At 42.0% G+C, this 18,716-nt stretch overlaps 1 protein-coding gene across 4 annotated transcripts in view; it reads left to right on the top strand.

The window, feature by feature from the left end:
* Window positions 1–18,716, top strand: part of TSNARE1 (t-SNARE domain containing 1) — a 469,627-nt gene that overhangs the window by 215,989 nt on the left and 234,922 nt on the right. For all 4 annotated transcript variants that reach the window (XM_058029909.1, XM_058029926.1, XM_058029901.1 and 1 more), the window contains exons 8-9: window positions 795–869; window positions 2,848–2,904. In XM_058029909.1, coding sequence (XP_057885892.1) covers window positions 795–869; window positions 2,848–2,904 — 132 coding nt within the window. The remainder of the gene's footprint in view (window positions 1–794; window positions 870–2,847; window positions 2,905–18,716) is intronic.

The following is an 18,716-nucleotide window of genomic DNA, read 5'->3' as shown; positions in this document are numbered from 1 at the left end:
TGAAACAGCTGAAATGGGTGGAAAGTGAACATTTCTACTCAGTAGCTTTAGTGTAGATTGAGTTTTGCTTTCCACTTGTTTTTTTAAGGTGACATCCCACTTCCTTGCAGCATTTCCCTCTGTAAAATCTGGACATGTGAGCTCCTGCATATGTGAAATCTGAAATCCAGGGTGTAGAACAGTTCCAGGAGAACTGCTTGGGTTTGGTCATATTTACATCAGGCTGTGCTCTTCCTTCCAAGAACAGAGGTTCTAGCACTAGAGGATTTTTTAAACAATAGGGTTTTCTTAAAACATAGATTAAAACCTTGCAGGAGCAAGCTCCAGCCATAAAGGCAGTGACATTTGGGTTCATGTATTGGAAAACATGAAGATAAGTTGGTTTCTCACAGTCAGACCAAGGAGAGGGGATGTTGTGGCTGTTTGACTTTTCAAGTCCAATAAATTTCCCAAATGAGGTGATCAACTCTATCATGACTTATCCTGCGGAAAAATAACTTTTTATAGAAAGATCCCTTCAGGTATTTTCTCCAGTGCTATCTTGAATATCCAAAGTGGCTTTTTTTTTTTAATTTAACCTGGCCTGAAAGACCAAAGCGTCACATTTCCTAAAATAAAATCCTGTTGCATCCTGGCAGCCCTGGTGTGACTGATTCTTTTAGGATACCATTGGTGCCCACATCATTTATTTGGTGTCTCCCACCAGGACAATTTCCCGTGGTCACAGACAGAGCCTACTACAGGACTTATCTCTGACAGACCTGCTAATGAGTCTTGTTTTTTTCCCAATACAGCAAGAAAGGCTTCAGTTGGACAGGCTGAAGAACCAACTCTCAGATGCCATCCAGAGATACGGAGCTGTGCAGAAAGTGAGTGTCCTTCCTGCTTCCATCTGGGAATCTGGGAATGTAATTCCATCTGGGAATGTGTTAAATGTAATTCTTCAGAGCCTGGAGCATCTCCACAGGGCTGCTAATGAATGATTTCCTCCCTTTTTTTCTTTCTTTATCAGCAAGAGATTGTAGTGTCAAAGAATTAAGGTTGGAAAAAGCTTTTAGGATCGTCAAATCCAACCATGCACCTGAGCCATGTCCCTAAGGGCCATATCCACACATTTATTGAACATTTTCAGGGATGGTGTTCCCATCACCTCCCTGAGCAGCCTGTTCCAGTGCTTGACAAGCTTTTCTCTGCAGAAATAATCCCAAATATCCAATCTAAACCTCCCCTGGGGCAGCTTGAGGCCGTTTCCTCTTGTCCTGTCCCTTGTTCCCTGGGAATGGACATTGATCCTCACCTGGTTACACCCTCCTGCCAGGGAGTTGTGGAGACTGAGGTCTCCCTTGAGCCTCCTTTTCTCCAGGCTGAGCCCCCCCAGCTCCCTCAGCTGCTCCTCATCAGATCTGTGCTCCAGACCCTTCCCCAGCTCCATTCTCTCCTCCAGCCCCTCAATTCCCTTCTCATTGTGGATAGCTCAAAACTGACCCCAGGGTTTGAGGTGTGCCCTCCCCAGTGCTGAGTTCAAGGGGAAGGATTTCCCCTGGCTTAGCCATGACATTATTTTAGTGTGCCTCCACTCTCAGGGGAGAGGGGATTGCACAGTTCACCTTCTCCGCTTGCAGAAAATGTGCAGGCAGCACTGGTAATTCAAGTGTTACCCCAACTTCTGGCTCTGCTTTGCTGTTTGGCTGTGCCAGAAAGTTTCCAGGCACATCTTGTGGTTGGGATCTTTTGGAATGCTATGGAACATTTTTCCAACAGGGATCTGTCACCAAGATCAAGCTGTTTAATAAAACAAACAAAGCCTGAACTCCAGTTCCTTCATTTGCTTTTGCTCACCCTCCTTACCCTGGGGAGGCTCTGCTGATGAGCAGATTTGCTTTGCTTTTAAACACTGTAGTAATGACTTGAATTTAGCATCCCCAAACTGCCTCCTTCCCTGGCAGTGCAAGTTAGGAGATATATCTGGATTAATGAAAAGACAACCTGGACAAACTCTGGTGGCTTTGCTATATCACTTTAATGAGTCTGACGCATGCCTGCAACAATGGGAAGGATATATTGTAATTATAGAGGTGTAATGAAATTTGGCTGGCAACATGCACTTAATAATGTGTCTCTATTAGAAACACTCTGGACTGATTGATTTCCCAGCACTTGCTGCCTGTGCCTTAAAAATTAAATAAATAAATCGGTGTACATAAAATTGCAGTTCAACAGCATGTCTGTTGTGTAATAGAATTGCATCATCTCTAGTGCTGCCTCATATTTCAAATTATTTACCTGTTCTATTCAAGAAACTGAGTGTGGGGTCTTTAAATAAAATTATTTTATGTGTTAAATGAGAAGTTGGAATTATTTGGGTTAAGAGCTCCACCCCTGTATACACACACACGAATCTTTTTTATGCTTTTTTTCCCCCTCCTAATGTTCATGAGTACAGTCCATATGAACTGTACAGGATTGGATTTCTTTTATTTTAAAAACTGTCATCAATTCAGAAGTGCCAAAATTAACCACTGCAGTTTGTGAATGCCCGGCTGCCTCAGGAAAACAATCTGAGTGATAAATTGCTACTTATCCACGTCCTGGCTGTCATTCCCTAAATGCCTGTTTCAGTTTTGATAACCTTGTCATTCTGGAAGCTTTGAAGACTTTTAATGCCTGCAAGACTGAAGTTTTCAATGCTTTTATACTGCCTTGTTTTTTTTCTAAAGAGTAAGAGCTTTCTCTATGTCCTTTTCTTTAGAAAGTAGAAGAAAATAGCTTCATATGACTCTTTCCCTAAATATTTGGACTCTTCTCAGCCATTTTCCCTCTGATTTTTTTTTCTTTTCCTTTTAACAGAAAATAGCAGAGAAATCCAAATCTTTGCTTCCTACTGGGCAAAGAAGCACCAAACAGGTAAGTTCACATGTGTCTCTGTGTTTGGAAGTAAATAAAGTGCTAAGAAAAAGCTGTTTTCGAACCCCACTAATGATGCTGAAGAGCTTGGAGCTCCTCCACTGCCCACATTGAAGCCAGTGAGGTGATTTTCCAATAGAGATGTGTGATGCCTTTGGAGGTGGAAGATAACAGGACTCAGGAAAAAAGACTTATGTAAGACTTAACTTATTTAATTATTCTCTGCTTTTCTGTCCTCGTGGGGCTGTTTTTCCATTCTTGAGGGGAGTTTTGTCTGCTATGAAATATATCAAAAAGCAATCCTACACCCCCTTTTCTTGGAAGCTGGGCCTGTAGGTGTGGTGAAATCACATTCCAAGGACAATTTCATAGAAGACATTAAGAAGAGTTTTCATCAAACCTGTCCCCAGTTTTAAGAGGGATTATGTATTCTGCTTTCTTTGTCTACATTGCACTGTGGTTAACTACTATATACATATGCAAACTGAGCCTTTTTTCTTCTTTTTTAGCCCATATTAGGAAAATTTTCAATTAATAAATACTATATAGAATCAGAGTATATGTATTTATTCTAATTCGTGTATACATATTCATATATACTCTACTCCATATATGATGCACATATTTAATTTATATGTACATGTATGTGAATATATATAAAAAATATAAATAGATGCATGTCTGCCCATCAACATATGCAAATTATTAAGACTATAAAGATATTTTAGTGTGAGTGTATATGTATATTTATAGAAAAATGTGTAGTCTTTCATAAATAGTAATGACAAATGCTATAGAGTTAATATGTGTGTGTGTGTGTGTGTGTGTGTGTGTGTGTGTGTGTGTGTGTGTGTGTGTGTGTTTAAGAAATCTCCACAGATTTCCAAGAGAGTTTGGATGCCAGGAGATCTTTGGCTGAAGTAAGGGTCCAACAGAGATTAAGTTGTCCTCTCAAATTCTTCATATTAAGAAACTTGTAGGCATTTTCAGCTGATACTGTGCCACCAAAACCCAGAACAATATGTCTAATTTCAGTGGTTATTTCTGATATTTTGGATATTTTTATCATTTAAGGGGCAGTCAGCAGGTTTGCTGCTTTCCTAATGACTTTTCTCTCCCTACTTTGTGCCACCTGGTTTTCTACAACTTCCTTAATGTATGTAAGAAACTTTATAACTTTGAATTTTTCATTCTCTGTAAAAAAGAGTGAAATGGTGCCACTGAAAACCCCATCATTAGTGCAGATCAATGGACCAAAGCTTTAATATTAACTAAGTTTCAAGCAATCACAATTCTGCCTTAGACCTTGCTGCTTAGTTGGTGTAGGTGTGTCAGTGAAATGAAATTAAGGTACCAAAGGGCTGATGAATTCCTTTATCCAGAGTGAGGGTTCCCACTGCTACCTGTGGAGAGATTGTGCACAGATGTTGCTTTTCAGCTCTGTGTTTATAAAAATTAACAGTCTGATTTTGTCCACCAGCTGTGGACAAAAGGTGATCTGTGTTGAGCAGGGGCATAAATAACACATCTTGTAACTGTGGTGAAATCCTACATACATTAAATATTTATTGGGTCATTTTGTGCAAATTAACTTTGATTTGTTTTCACGCCATCTGTATTGCATCACTTCTTGGGTTTTTAACCAGTTTTGGTTTGACTGCTGTTGGTGAAGTGGGTTGGGAAGGGAACAGCTCTGCCCTTGCCTGGACTACCAAATCTGCAACTACCATGGCCATTAGGACTGGGGACACTGCTGGCCATTAACCAGTGCAAACATATAGCAGGAGTCCTAGTAAAATATCTGTATTGTATTTAAATATCTGTATTGTATTTGAATATTTGTACATAGGCCTTGCCCTGATAAGCCCTGGTTGTTTTTGATGGGCTGCAGCTGTGATGTCCTTAATTGGGCTGCAGCTGTAGCCAGTGAAAATAACTGGGATAAAAGGGGGTGGGCTTGGCCAGTCAGGGAGAGTCTGGGAGGAGCCCTGACTAAGAAGCAGCAAGCAGAGGAAGTCTGTGCTTTGAGGAACTGCCCCCAAGAAATATCACCGAGAAGGTGCAGGACTTTGGAAATATGATTGTGACAGTATGGGACTCTAGAAGTATGAAATACAACATGATAACAACAAGTGGTGACCCCGATGTGATAGAAGATAGGACAGCTGAGAGCTGTGGCAGCCTGAGAGCTGGGACTCCAGAAATATAATAACAACACAAACAGAGTGAAAAACGCTAATTACTGCAAATTGTTGGCATTGGGAGCAAGCCTGGATGAAACCAGGTTTTTTGGTGTGTTGAAATTGCTTGATGACTCCAAAACCAACTTTCTTTGGAAGCAGAATTTTAATATAGGAAAAAAAATAGGATGCCAGACTAAAAATACTCCAATTTTTAAGTGAGTAATGGTGGGGTTGGAGCAAAAGGAGGCTGGAGGAAGAATGGGACAGAGACACCCCTCTTTGCCTTAAACCAGGTAGGAATCCAACCAATCCAATTCCTGCCTTAAACCAAGTAGGAACCCAACCACTGGGAGATTGTAGCAGGATCAGTTTGGTGGGGATCAGGCAGAATCAGCAGAGATTGGGTTAAACTGGATCAGCTCAGGTTGTTTCTCCTTGTGGCTGTTACTTGCAGGTGAAGAGGTTTTGGTGCATTATGAAAAAGGAGGTTGTAGCATGTCCTGGCTGAGAGGATTCTGACTCAGAAAAAGGTTTGATCACACCCAAGAGCAAATCTTTTTCATGCAGTGACATTTGCTTGGGCTGGGGACACACAAGCCTTCATGCAAAAAAGGGATGAAAATTAATTCACATCTGCTTCAGCCTCCCTGTATGTCTGCAGCTTCACACATCTTCTCTTCTTCCTCCCTTAAGTACAGAAAGGAGAAAAATTAAAGTGTAAAACCTGCTGAAGGCAATGTGGTGCAGTGGATAGTTTTAACTTATTATTATTATTTTTCCAGCAGCAGATTGGCCAGGACATACAGATTTATGGTTCCCACAGGAACTGTAACCTGACCACTATGTGAAAATATTAAGGCATTAAAGTTAACACCCTATAGAGTAATGCAAAATACTACATATGTTCAGGAGAGCTGATTTATGGGCCTTGTGAAGCTGCACAGTGGCTTGGTCCAGATCCAGCCTTGATTCAAACACTGCCTGCCTGAAGGGCTTTGTTCTCTTTTATTTATACTTTAATTTATTACAGCAAATTGTAAGAGGTCTGAAGAATACTCGTTTTTCTGGATGCCCGTCCCTATACTTTTCTCCCACTGGTGAGTGGGAAAGGTGAGATCTTGGGTAACACAAGCCCTAATAATTTCCCTTTAGGGAGTAATTGATTCCCTAGACCCATGTAACAGGTAAAAATTGCCATGGCAAGCCTTGGGAAATTAGTTTCCTGCCTATTGTGGTTTGTTGTAAGTACTCTTTAATTGAGTTTATTTGTTTATAAAGGCGAAATAAAGGCATTGATCCAAAACTCCTTGAAGCCTGAAGTTATATAAATTCTTAATCAAATATATGTTTGTAGGAATGTGTTTGTGTATAGACAAATCAATGGAGTTCTATAGGTGCATATATTGGAAGACACAACTTTTTACTACACTAAATGATGATTGTTGAACGTTCCTTGTGGCAACAATTAATAAAAAAAGGGAAAAAAAGCCCTTTCCCTTGAATCTGTGAAAGTAATTTTAAGCCTTCACCTACTGGTGACAAAATGAGACCTCAAAAGGCTCATTAAGGGGAATTTTGAAAGGTAGTTTCCAATTTGTGGGAATTGCTGGTGCAGCCTACAGCAGAGATAGGATTAAAGGATGTAATCCCCTCTTCTCCTGGTTATTTTTGGGACAGATGGGCTTCAAATCCCACTTCTCCTCCTGAACAGATGCACAAAAGTGCAAACTCCTCCTCTCAGGCAGAGTCCAGTGTAGGACTGGGAGGATTTCAGGTGTCCCCTGGAGCCTGGGACAGTGTGGTCAGTGAGGGAGAGACTGGACAGCTGACCAGATGTGTCCTGTAGGGTGAAATCCATCCCACGGTGCAACAGCTGGACAAAGTATGATAATCTAATAACACAGAATTGATCATCCATAGTATTAAAATAATTAATGGTAGACTGTGGAAAATCCACAGCAGAGCAAATAATGTCTCTGAGCACAGGAGATGAAAAGAATCCTTGTATTTAATTAAAAAAAAAAAAAAGCATTATTGTGCATCCAACATCATCAGCTTCTGATAGAATCTGTTTTTGTGCCCATGGTTGAACAAGTTCAAGTGATGGGGCTTGGAGCAACCTGGGGTAGTGGAAGGTGTCCCTGACCATGGCAGGGGTTGGTCAAGATGATCTTGAAGGTCCCTCCCAACCCAAACCATTCTGTGATTCTCTGCAATTCTCTCTTCTCCACTAATGGGGAGGAAAGTGGGTTTTTCTCACCCTGCAGACTTTGTGGGTGGTTTCCCCCAAGGGAGTGGGAGGAGGGGAAGCACAGCTCTGTGTTAGCTGGGGAATGAGTTTTTATCTAAAACGACATCAAAAATCTGAGCAGACTTTTTTTTTGAGGAAACTTTCCTAGCAATATTTAGAAATTAAAATTACAGTAATTGTCATGGTGTAATGGCATCCCTCTTCATTTCCTGCTGCTCACGGAGAGAGGAAAACATAATTACTGCTTTGGAACATGGAAGTTGCCAAAAAGATGCCTTTGTTTCTTATTCTATGGGCCTATTTGACCCATCTCTCACAGGTCAGTAAATTATATTTCTTAGGAGTACAAAGATGGGTAATAAATGTCTATTTGCATATACAAGCTGCTTTTTTTTTTTTTTTTTCCTCCTGACTGCATCAGTTTATTTTGCCTTTAAATGGACTTCCTTCCCACAGGAAGCATCATTTCTCCCTTTCTTCCTGTGTTTATGAAGTTGTTCTTTTTATGTGATTAGAGTAAAATTCTCATTTTGGGGGCAGCAAGATCCAGTCCTTGGCTTTATGGAAGAATAATTTTTTTTGGCAGTAATGTCTGCATAAACTGCATACATCTACGTGAGTGTGTAATGACTTTGGTTATTTGGGCTTCTATTTTTACCAGGCCCTTGTCATGGTAGGTGTTGCATAAGCACAGCTACAAGACTGTGCCACCCTGAGGATCTCACGGGCTAAGCCAACACCAGCAGCTTATTTTGAACAATAATTAATGATGAGTTTTTAAAGCAATAGATGCTCCTGACGCTCCTCATGTTTGAAACCAGCTTCCGCATTTGTGAGAGGACGTGGTGGGTATTTCCCTGAAATGCAAAAATCTAATTTCTCACAATCGAAATACAGCTTTTGCCCTGACCAATGGAGCTTTTTATTTACACATTTGTCTTATTGACTCTACCATCTTATCTCAGGACTCATCCCAGTTCCTAATGTTCCAGCCTGGCTGCTGTATCTCAGGAAATCAAGCCTTAGCTTGATAATTTATCTTGCATGTGTGGTAGTAATTGCTGTGTCTTTTCAAGGTCATTTGGTATGCAGCTACTTCTGTAAAAAGTGTTATTTCAATAATGTCAACTTTGTTTTAAATGACTGTGCATCCTTTAAAAGCCATATTGTAATCAACCCACTCCCCTGTTCCTAGGGTTGTCAATATGGAGCATTTAAATCACACAGTTATTTTTTTTCTTGACTTTACTGAAGTGTGGGCCTTTGTTTGATTTTAAAGGGTTTGGGGTTTTTTTTTAAGGCAGTCATTAAAGCAATTTTCTTAAGAAAATTTAAATATTTTCTTTTCTTTTTCTGCCTCTTTGCGGGGAGAGATGTAGGTTCTCATAAAGGGATTTAATAAGTGGATGGAAATAGATTCACACATAATCTTTTAATTTGTTCCCTGTATTTTCAAGGGAGGTGGAATCTATTCTGAATGTCCCAAAGTATTCTTGCTCTGCTTCCAGTGTGTCTGGGAAGGGAAGGTCTTTTCTTCTCATCATGCCCACGATCTTGAAAAAAAAATTCCAGTGGGCTTTATAGGCACAGAACTTCTCTAAGTAACCATTAAACTCCCCTTTTGTCAGGGAGGCAGCATTTTTCAGCTGTAAAACGTAAAATAAAGAATCCTGCACCAGAGCCCTTGGGAAAACATCCAGGTTCTGGATGCTGCTGGTGGCAGGTTTTATGGGACACCAGGAATGCTCTGGGCTTCAGTAAAAACATCTAAGAACTACCCCAAATGCTACTGTAGCTGTTATTGAAGGAATTCTCAAAAGCTGGAGGTATGAGCTTCCAGTAACATTCCAATCTCCTTATTCTACGAGAGAAGAAAAGTAAGAAAAGCCAAACCTTTATAAAAAAGGAATGTGTATCATCAAGTTTGGGGGGAGCTTGCCATTTCCTAAATTGCCTGAACAACTTGAACATTGTGGATTTTCCTTGGCGGTCCTCTACTAAGTGCCTTTCAAAGGACCAGCCCACTTTTGCCTGTGTCTGCTGACAGAACCAGAGACTGCAGCTGCCTCTATCAGCACCCAGGCAAAGAACTGAATTTTCACTAGCTGGGTCTTGGTTAGTTAAGGGGATTTTTTTTTCCATTTGTTTGTTCCCTCGTGTGTTTTTCTTCTTTTTTATTTTTTTTAAAACTTTTCCTTTTGTTTGAGTGAGAAAGGACAGAGGTTTCTGTGTGGGCAGAGGATGAAGGAGAGGGAAGGGGCTCTTTTGTACGAAGCCTCCTCCAGAGCAGCTCTGCTGGCTCCTCTAGCCCGGCTCTGACTCACTGCTGCAGCCACAAACCAAAGCTTTGTTTAGTCTGGGGTGTGCCAGCCTCGCCCCCAGCCCTGCTACCGCTCGCTGTTATGCTCCCAAGTGCTGGCAGACACTTTGCTGTCACCTCAGGCTGGCACAGCCCCTGCTGAGGGAACGGTGACACCGGGGTTGTGTGGAGGCGTTTGGGGCCATGCGATGAAAACACGGCCATGAGCCAGCTCTGCTGATGGGAGAGAGCACTTGGACAGGGAAAAAAATCCAATATTGTGCCCAGAGGCTGGGACAGATCACTCAGCTGGTGCCCATGTTATTGTTCTTCCATAGCCAGAGACAGCTCTGTAATGTATTTTTTACCCACTGTGTGTGGTGGCTGCCTGGGTGGTTGGTGTGCTTGTGTCTTGTGGAGTCACAGAAGGGATTGGATTGGAAGGAACATTAAAAATCATCTGTTTAAAATTCCCTGCTATGGGCAGCAACACCTTCCACCATCCCAAGTTGCTCCAAGCTCCATCCAAACTGGCCTGGAATGTTTCCAGGGATGGGGCAGCCACAGCTTCTCTGAGCAACCTGTGCCAGGGCCTCCCCACCCTCACAGGGAGGAATTTCTTCCAAATATCCAATCTAAATCTACCCTCCTTCAGCTTAAAGCCATTCCCCCATATCTTATCACTCCATATCCTTTCCAGCCTTTCTACCCCCTTAAGTAACAACAGCTCCTAAATTTAAAGAATGCTGCAAATGCACATCTCTGCCACATCAGATTCATTAAAAAAAAACCCCAACATTTCTCACCTATTATATGAGATTCAGACATGGTCTCAAGGAATTCTGATTCCTCTTTCCTCCTGAGCATTGCTTTTTACCCAGTGAGTGTGGGCAGTTCATGGTTGCAGTCAGCACTGCTGGCACAGATTTGTATATCTATAAATATATGTGTGCACTGATGTATGCCTACATCAATATAAATAAATACAAATAAAAAATAAAATATAAGTGTAAATACAGAGGCAGCTGGATGGGCACTCACCTTGCTCAGAGAGCTCTGTCCTTGCATGCAGCTTTTCTGGGCAGTGAGGGTCACCTCTGGCAGCTCTGTCAGATCTGTGTGACAGCAAGCTGGAGAGGAGAGCACACACAGGCCAAGATCCCAGAGCTGATGAAACGTGGGCTGGGTCTGCAGGATGTGTGTGGCCACAATGGCAGTACTATAATTATTAAAACATGAATTAAAAGCTTGAATTTTGTTCATTTTTTGGGCTTGACTCCCCTGTATATGACTTTTTATTTTTTTTTAAGAAGCATAATTATATAGTTCTGCCCATGGAAGTGGTTTCTGCTGGGGTGGGGTGGCTGCTCATACAACCCCATCCACCTCCTTTCCTTCAAACCCACCTCCCTAAGGTGCCCTGCAAGAGTCTAAATTGACTTTTGCCCTGGCAAAGATCACATGCAGCAACTGGAGTAACAAATGTGAAATCTTACTGAGTGTGTCACCTTGCTCCAAAGTGAATGCAGTGTTATTTAATACATTTAAACCCCCCTGTGGAGATGAATTATTGAAAGGAAGGAAATTGTATTCTTCTAAACCCACTTTGATGGCTGCATTTATCACATGATTAAATGGGGACAGCAATGGTATTTTCCCACCAAAAAATGTGTTTGGAAATACATTAACCCTTGCTGCACCAGGGTGAAGACAACAATGATATTTATTGACCCTTCTAGGGCACATCTTATTTGTTTTCAAGGTCTAAATAAACAAAATTATATCCACCATAAAACCTAATAATATTAAACCCCTTTCACTTCTGTGTAGAAGGCAGTGATGTTACCTCCCATATATTTCATCTCACCTATGAAATCATAGACTCTTGGAGTGATTTGAGTTGGAAGGGACCTTAAAAACCTTTAAAAACCATCTTATTCCAACCTCTTGCCATGGAGAGGGACACCTTCCACTAGACCAGGTTTCTCAGGCTCTTTGAATTGGTCACAATTATTTCTGGTTTAAGGAAACACAGAATCACACTTATAATTCTGATTCTTTATTGTGTTCATTAGCTGAAAACTGTAACCCAAATTTGTGTTGTTTTTGCCAAGTGACGTACTTCCAGGGATGTACTGGTTTGTTATAGAGTTTCATCCTCATTTTAATGATAAACCAGGAAATTCCTTTGAAGCTAACTCATAAAGCTGGACATACATCAGAGACATAATTTATATATAGTGTCATTATAAAACACAACAGGATCTGTAGGATAAGACATGTGGTGCAGATAACATTTCAAGTAGTTATTTCTGAGCTGATAGCAACAGCCTGTGTGATAAATAAAATAAATGTGTTCACCTAAACACAGATGGAGGTTCTCCACTGCAATCTCACAAACTTGTTGGTTTGAGAAGATGCCTCTGAAGCAAACAATTCCCTGAATTTTAAGAGACTTTTTTACCCAATTGTCTCAAATATGAAATGAGGTGATGGTTCAGAGCCATGAGCAAACCCTGATGAAAATTCCCTGGATGTGCTATTGTAGATAAGAATGGCAAGGTGTTGGATTTGATGGTCCTCAGAGCTCCTCTCTAATTTGAGTTATTCTGTGATTTCAATGAATGGAAAAACTGAGTTATGAGTGTTGCTCATCACTGCCACTGCTGGGAGCAAATCCAAGTTGTGTGGTTGGTACCTGCTGAGCATCACCCTCATCCCAGCTCATCCCTGTAAGCTCTTAATTAATCCTGGAGAAGTGATGCAGCCATGCAGCCATGCCACCACAGATCTTCTCCTCCTGTGGGTGCTCACATGGGCAGTTTGTCACTTCAGCAGCGAGGTGACAGGACTGCACCTCACTGTGTCCCCTGCAGTACAACACAGTAAAGCTCTGCACTGTCCCCTTTGTTATTTGTTTTAATTAAAGCTGTGCTACCCTGGGATGAGCATTAGGTCACTCCAGTGGATTAATTTGGTTTGGTGCAAGAGGAATTTTTCCCTGCTAAGGCCTCAGTCTCACCTCTTGTCTCACTGTCTTCTCCAGAGGATGGAAGGGAGCTGGGAATGGTAGAGCAAGGAAAGTTCTTCCTCATGGGCAATGGAAGTTGATCTTCTGCTCCCTTTTGTGCAACTTCCCAAAGCCAAACTCACAGACAGGAGGTTCCCAAGGTCTTCCTTGGCACAAAGACTGCCATGGAGAAACCTACAGTGGCTCAATGGAGAAACTGGATGAAACCATAAATGTTTATTTCCATAAACCCAGTGGCTGTATGGAGAAACTGGATGAAACCATAAATGTTTATTTCCATAAACCCAGTTTTCCATGGGTTCTGTTTCCAATCCATGCAAGCCCTGGGTTTTTTTGTGAGCTGTGGTTTGCACACCTCACTTGGATTAAATGAAAAGTTTCAGTGTTTTATTTTCTACCTTCCCTGAGTCTGTAAAGTCCTGAATGTGATAAAACTATTGAGGTGGTTCCTAGAACCTTAACTCAATATTGCACTTGACACAATTGAATCTCTTGATCTGCAACGTTTCTTGCTTTAAGAAGGATTTTCCCTTCCCCTTCTCCTTTCTGTATTGGGTTACATTCACATGCAGAGCTCAGCAGTGACGTGCTGAGAAGCACGGATGATTGCCCTGAAAAAATCCAAAAACCACCTAGCAGAAAAAAAAAATTTAAAAAAAAAATTTAAAAAATCAAAGCATCTTCTTGCAATCACAGCTGATTTCTGGTGAGTGGGGAAGGTGTTTTCTCCCTTTCTGTGCCCAGCAGTTTGTAACTGGTCGGGTGATTTAAGGAAGGAGGATGGGCATGTGGCTTTTATGTGCAGCAGGACATAGTGACCTCTTCTGGAAGCTGAGCCCTGGGAAGTTTGATGGAGCTGCAGTGGGAGCTCCTAACTTGACCCCTATTTTTAAACATGATTAAAAACACCACTGAAGAGCCAGGCACAGGAGAAAAATACCCCAAAATAATACCTTTTCCAGCATCTGTGGATGCTGCACGCTTTGGAGTGCCATCTGCTGGCACAGGACCGGTGGGATGCAGGAGCTGGGTTTCACACTGCTCGGATGAAAACAGTGTCAGGGAAGCCCTGATGAATCACTGAGATGAGAGTAAACTCTGTAAAGAGTAGGGGTGAAACAGGATGTTTTGTGTGTCTGCTGAAGAGAGAATACCTTGCTCAGTTGTGGAAATCTGCTCCATGTTCCCCTCTCTGTACTAAGGAGAACAAACATATTAAATAGGTATAATATTAATGATTTTGTGTATAAATACATTACTTCTGAGGCTCCTAGGGAGGAGGAATTTGAGCTTTAGGTCACATCTGCTCTAAGTTTGGCAGTTTTTAGTCTCAGCTTCTCTGGTTCTGGTCTTTAGTAAATTCTACAGGGCTGTGCAGGTCCTCTCCCTACCCAGTTCATGTAATTTTGGCACCCAAAGGTGAGCACAGGTCTTGCTCATCAGCACATCTGCCTTAGGCACAGTAGGGTCTGGAATGCCATCTGATAAATGGCAGAGGGTGACACACTTCTGGTGTAGCATGGGGAAGTGGTAATTTGCTGTTTTGGAGTTTAAAAGGTTCAAAATTATTTAAATGAGCAAGAAACCTCAGCTCATGGGTGTGAGAGCAGGTAAAGGTGACAGCATGGTGGTGATCTGTTGGACACCTGCCTGCCTGGTCAGACCTGCCAGGCAGCGCCAGCCTGGGAAAAGTGGGGTACGAGAGAGAGTTTTGCACAAACGTAAAGGGGAGAAAGGGCTTTTTGTTTATAGAGAACCATATTTTTTATTTAAATATTTCAGCATATGCCTTTATATTTTTTAATATTTTTTTAAAATGTTTTGACCCAAAGGGACTCATTTTACAGAGATGCATTCTTCATACATGGGATGTAATTTGTTTTCTTGTCCTACACCAATCCTGTTTATTTTGAGGTGCATTTTATTTTGAGCTTGATGGCATCCAGTGTCAGAAAAACCTTTTTATTCTCCTTACACTGCTTGTTGCTTCCAAGCCTGCAGGCACTGACCCATTGTAGACTTGAGTTCACACAAAATCCCTTTAATCATCCTTTTGCCTTCTTGACTCTCCCCCTGTGTCCTCTTTGGTCTCAAAGCTCACCAGTGCTGTTTTTCTCCTTTTCTAAGCTTTGAGGAACTGGAAAACATTGCAAATGATTAACTGACCACCAAAACAAAGGGTTTTGAAAGTGTGGTATGGAGCTGTGTGGGCTCTTTTTGGAACTGCTTTATTTGGAACAGCTTTGTTTACAAACTGGTGATTGAATATAAGACTCGAAAGAGGAGGTGAGTTGGGAAACCTCCCAATGCTGAATTTTAGTAGATGGCCCTGCAGATCACAAACATTTTGCAAACTGAGATGTTTCTGTCTGTAGGGGGAAGAATCCATCCCCTTTTGTGGCATGTTGCCCCTGGCTGGATATCAGTGCCCACCAAAGCTGCTCTGTCACCCCCTCAGCTGATCAGGGGACACAAAATGTAGTGAAAGGCTCATGGGTCAAGATAAGGACAAGGAGAAATCCCTCACCAGTTACTGTCACAGGCAAAACAGGCTCAGTGTGGAAAAATTAGTTTAATTTCTTACCAATTAAATCAGAGTAGGATAATGAGAAGTAAAACTGAATCTTAAAACATCTCTCCCATACCTCTCCCATCTTCCCAGGAAAACTCATTCCCGAGTTCTCCCTCTTCCCCACCAGCATCCTGGGGGGAATGGGGAGGGAAATGGGACCGTTCATCACAAGTTGTCTCTGATGGTCTTTCCTCCTCATCCTCCTCCCGAGTGGGGCCCTTCCATGGGGTCTAAGTCACACCAGTAAAATTGATCCAACACAGGCTCATCCCTCCACGATTCCACAGCTCCTGCCTTCCTCTGTCTTGGCGTTTTTGTTGTTTCTTTTGTTCTGTTTTTTTTCATGATTGCCAGAAGGAAATGGAAATTGGTGGGTCTGGATGCGTTCATAAGGAGGAATAGGTTGAGTAGCTGATAAGTGCAAGAACTTTTTACATGCAGAGTCTGCAGAATTGATGTGATTCCTGGGTTTCATCATGGAATATTGGGGATGGGACTGGGAGTACACCTGGCAAGTGAAGTCAGACACTTCTGTGTGACCCCTCAGTGAATTTGAATGCTCCTGTTTCTCTGAGCAGAGGAATTGGGCCACGGTCTCTTCATGGTGAGGGGATTTGGGGAACATCCTGTTTCTTTCAGTAGGTTGTGTTGTCGTTTTCTTTGCTCAGAGAGCAGGAAAGGTGGAAGGGAGAATGAAAGTATTTCAGGGAGATTCATCACAAGTGATTTCCTCTTCAAGAAAGTTGTGTAGTCATTGCAGAGGCTGACAGGAAGTCATTTTGTCAAGGAGTGATGTGACACCTTCCTCTGTTCATTTCCCTGAGTTTCTACTGAAAAGCCAAGGAATTGGTGGGATATTTCATATTTATCCACATCATTACATTTAACACCTCAGAGCTTTCCTTTTGATATCCTCTGTTAATTCCCAGCATCACAGCAGGAAACAAATCAATCTCCTCGTTCTCTGCTGCAAATATTTGGTGATGGGTTTACTGATAAGCTCTAAATTAGTTCTCATAGTTTCAGAATGCAAAGTTGTAGATGCTATAGCCTTACACACCATGGCAACTGGTTCCTCTTGGCAGGTTCCTCCACTGCCTATGATAAAGATGACTTTGGCTTCATTTCAGGACCAGTGATGTGAGAAGACTGCTTGTCTGCAAAATCTTTTCCATCAAGAAAATTCCTTGTGCTATGATTCACTCATACCATATGTGGAGGAATTAAATGCTGGGTGAGACGCATGAAGGAAACCCCACAGGATTTGACAGCTGATCCATAGAGCTCTTTCAGCCACCTCTAAAGAAAATGCTGTGATGCCAGTATGAGTTTCATTACACATCTGGGCTTGACTCATCTGCTACAGTGAGAGAAGAAAGAAACCCAAAGAAATAATTAAAGTTCATTATTGAGTGTATATGAAATAGCATTATCAAAGTATCTCCCTGACATTTATTTATAACCCTTCTTCCTGACAGAGCCTGACATGTTTCTCAAACACCACTGAATGATTATATGTTCTTTGCCCAAAATCTGAGGATGTTGCTCTGCGTTCTATTCATCACTTGCTCAGTCAAAATTTACGTTCCTGCACAATCTGTACGTTTTCTGAGATCTCTTTGTGTAGGTACATTACTCATGAGACCTACCAGGCACATTTAAAATAAGTCAGGGTGGAAGGGCTCAAATTTCTTTCAGAGAAAGCCAAGTTCTTCTGAGGAATGTTGGACTGGGCGCTGTCACTGCGGTGGTGAGGGTGAGACTGGAGGAGAAGAATATCTCCTTACAATCCACATCCTTACAATCCACACGTTTTGGTTGGCAGGATGGAGTTGCCAATGGTGACACTTATCCAGGACAACTGAGCTATCATAGTTCCTCTTGGAAAAATGCCTGTGACTTCAGGATGTGTGCATTGCTCAGAACCTTTTGTGAAACTCAGCCAAGTGTAGTTTCTTTTTTTTGACTATAGCAGTGTGTGACAGTGTTCACAGGGGTCTTAGGATGAGGGAAGAGACGAGGATCTGACTCCATGTTTCAGAAGGCTTGATTTATTATTTTATTATATAAATTACATTAACACTATACTAAAAGAATAGAAGAAAAGGTTTCATCAGAAGGCTTGCTAAGAATAGAAAAAGAAAGAATGATAGCAAAGGTTTGTGTCTCAGACAGAGAGTCTGAGCCAGCTGGGCTGTGATTGGCCATTAATTATAAACATCCACATGAGACCAATCACAGATGCACCTTTTGCATTCCACAGCAGCAGATAATCATTGTTTACATTTTGCTCCTGAGGCCTCTCAGCTTCTCATGAGGAAAAATCCAAGGAAAGGATTTTTCATGAAAAGATGTCTGTGACAGCAGTGATTGTTCCTCTGTACTCAGCACTGAGAGGCCACACCTCAAGTGCTGTGTCCAGTTCTGGGCCCTCAGATCAGGAGGGGTTGGAGAAGGTCCAGGGAAGGTCAACAGAGCTGGGGAAGGGTTTGAAGAGTCAGTTCTTGAGGAAAGGCTGAGGGAGCTGGGGGTGTTTAACCTGGAGAAAAAGGAGGGATTTTCTTGCTCTCTACAATTTCCTGTCAGGAGGTTGTAGCCAGGTGGGAGTTTCTCTCTTTTCCCAGGGAACAAGGGAGAGGATGAGGAGAAATGGCCTCGAGCTGTGCCAAGGGAGGCTCAGGTTGGACATCAGGAATAATTTCTTCATGGAAAGGATGGTTAAGCATCAGAAGGGGTTGCACAGAGAGGTTGTGGAGTCACCATCCCTGGGAGTGTTCAAGAAGTGACTGAACATGGCACTGGTTGACAAACTGGTGATTGTTCCAAAATTGGACTCCGTGATCTTGGAGGTCTTTTCCAACCTCGATGATTATGTGATTCCCACAAAACTAAAGCCTAAGCAGTGTCCTTGGGAGCCTTGGCCAGGACACACCTCAAGGTTTTGTCTCTCCTCTGTGTTCCCTCTGGTCTCACCCCTTTCCGTCTGCCAAATGAGACCTGAAAATAGATGAGAGGAGTATGGATTAGCCGTGTGGCTTTGGTGTATTAGCACAGCTGTGTTTGAGCTGAGCAGCAGCAGGGGTAAAAGCACAGGCAGTGGATGCTAATAAAAGGACTCCAGCAGAAAGGTAATGTAAACTCATCAGGGACTTTAAAATGCTGAGCCAGATCGATGCTCCTTGGCTGATGGAAAGTGTCACCTCCCTCAGCAGGCAGTGTCAGTGGTTCAGGGAGAGCTTCCCATGGAGAAGGCCGGTGTGCAGCCTCATGATTATGATAAAATATGCAGGGATATTGTGGATTCAGTCACCTCCCACTATTTGGTGTGGAAAATATATGTCCAGCACTAACTGTGCTAGTTTCTTCACTCAGTCTGATCTCAGAAAAATATAGAGCTTAGTATTTATCTGGAAAAGCAGTTTTTTTCTAATTCATTTTTTTTACCCATTTTTTTCTTTATTATTAGAAGTACCCTG

This window comes from Melospiza georgiana, chromosome 1, assembly GCF_028018845.1.
Source record: "Melospiza georgiana isolate bMelGeo1 chromosome 1, bMelGeo1.pri, whole genome shotgun sequence".
Taxonomy (NCBI): Eukaryota; Metazoa; Chordata; class Aves; order Passeriformes; family Passerellidae; genus Melospiza; species Melospiza georgiana.
Note: the sequence above shows the minus strand (reverse complement) of the source record. Positions and strands in the feature narration are given on the sequence as shown.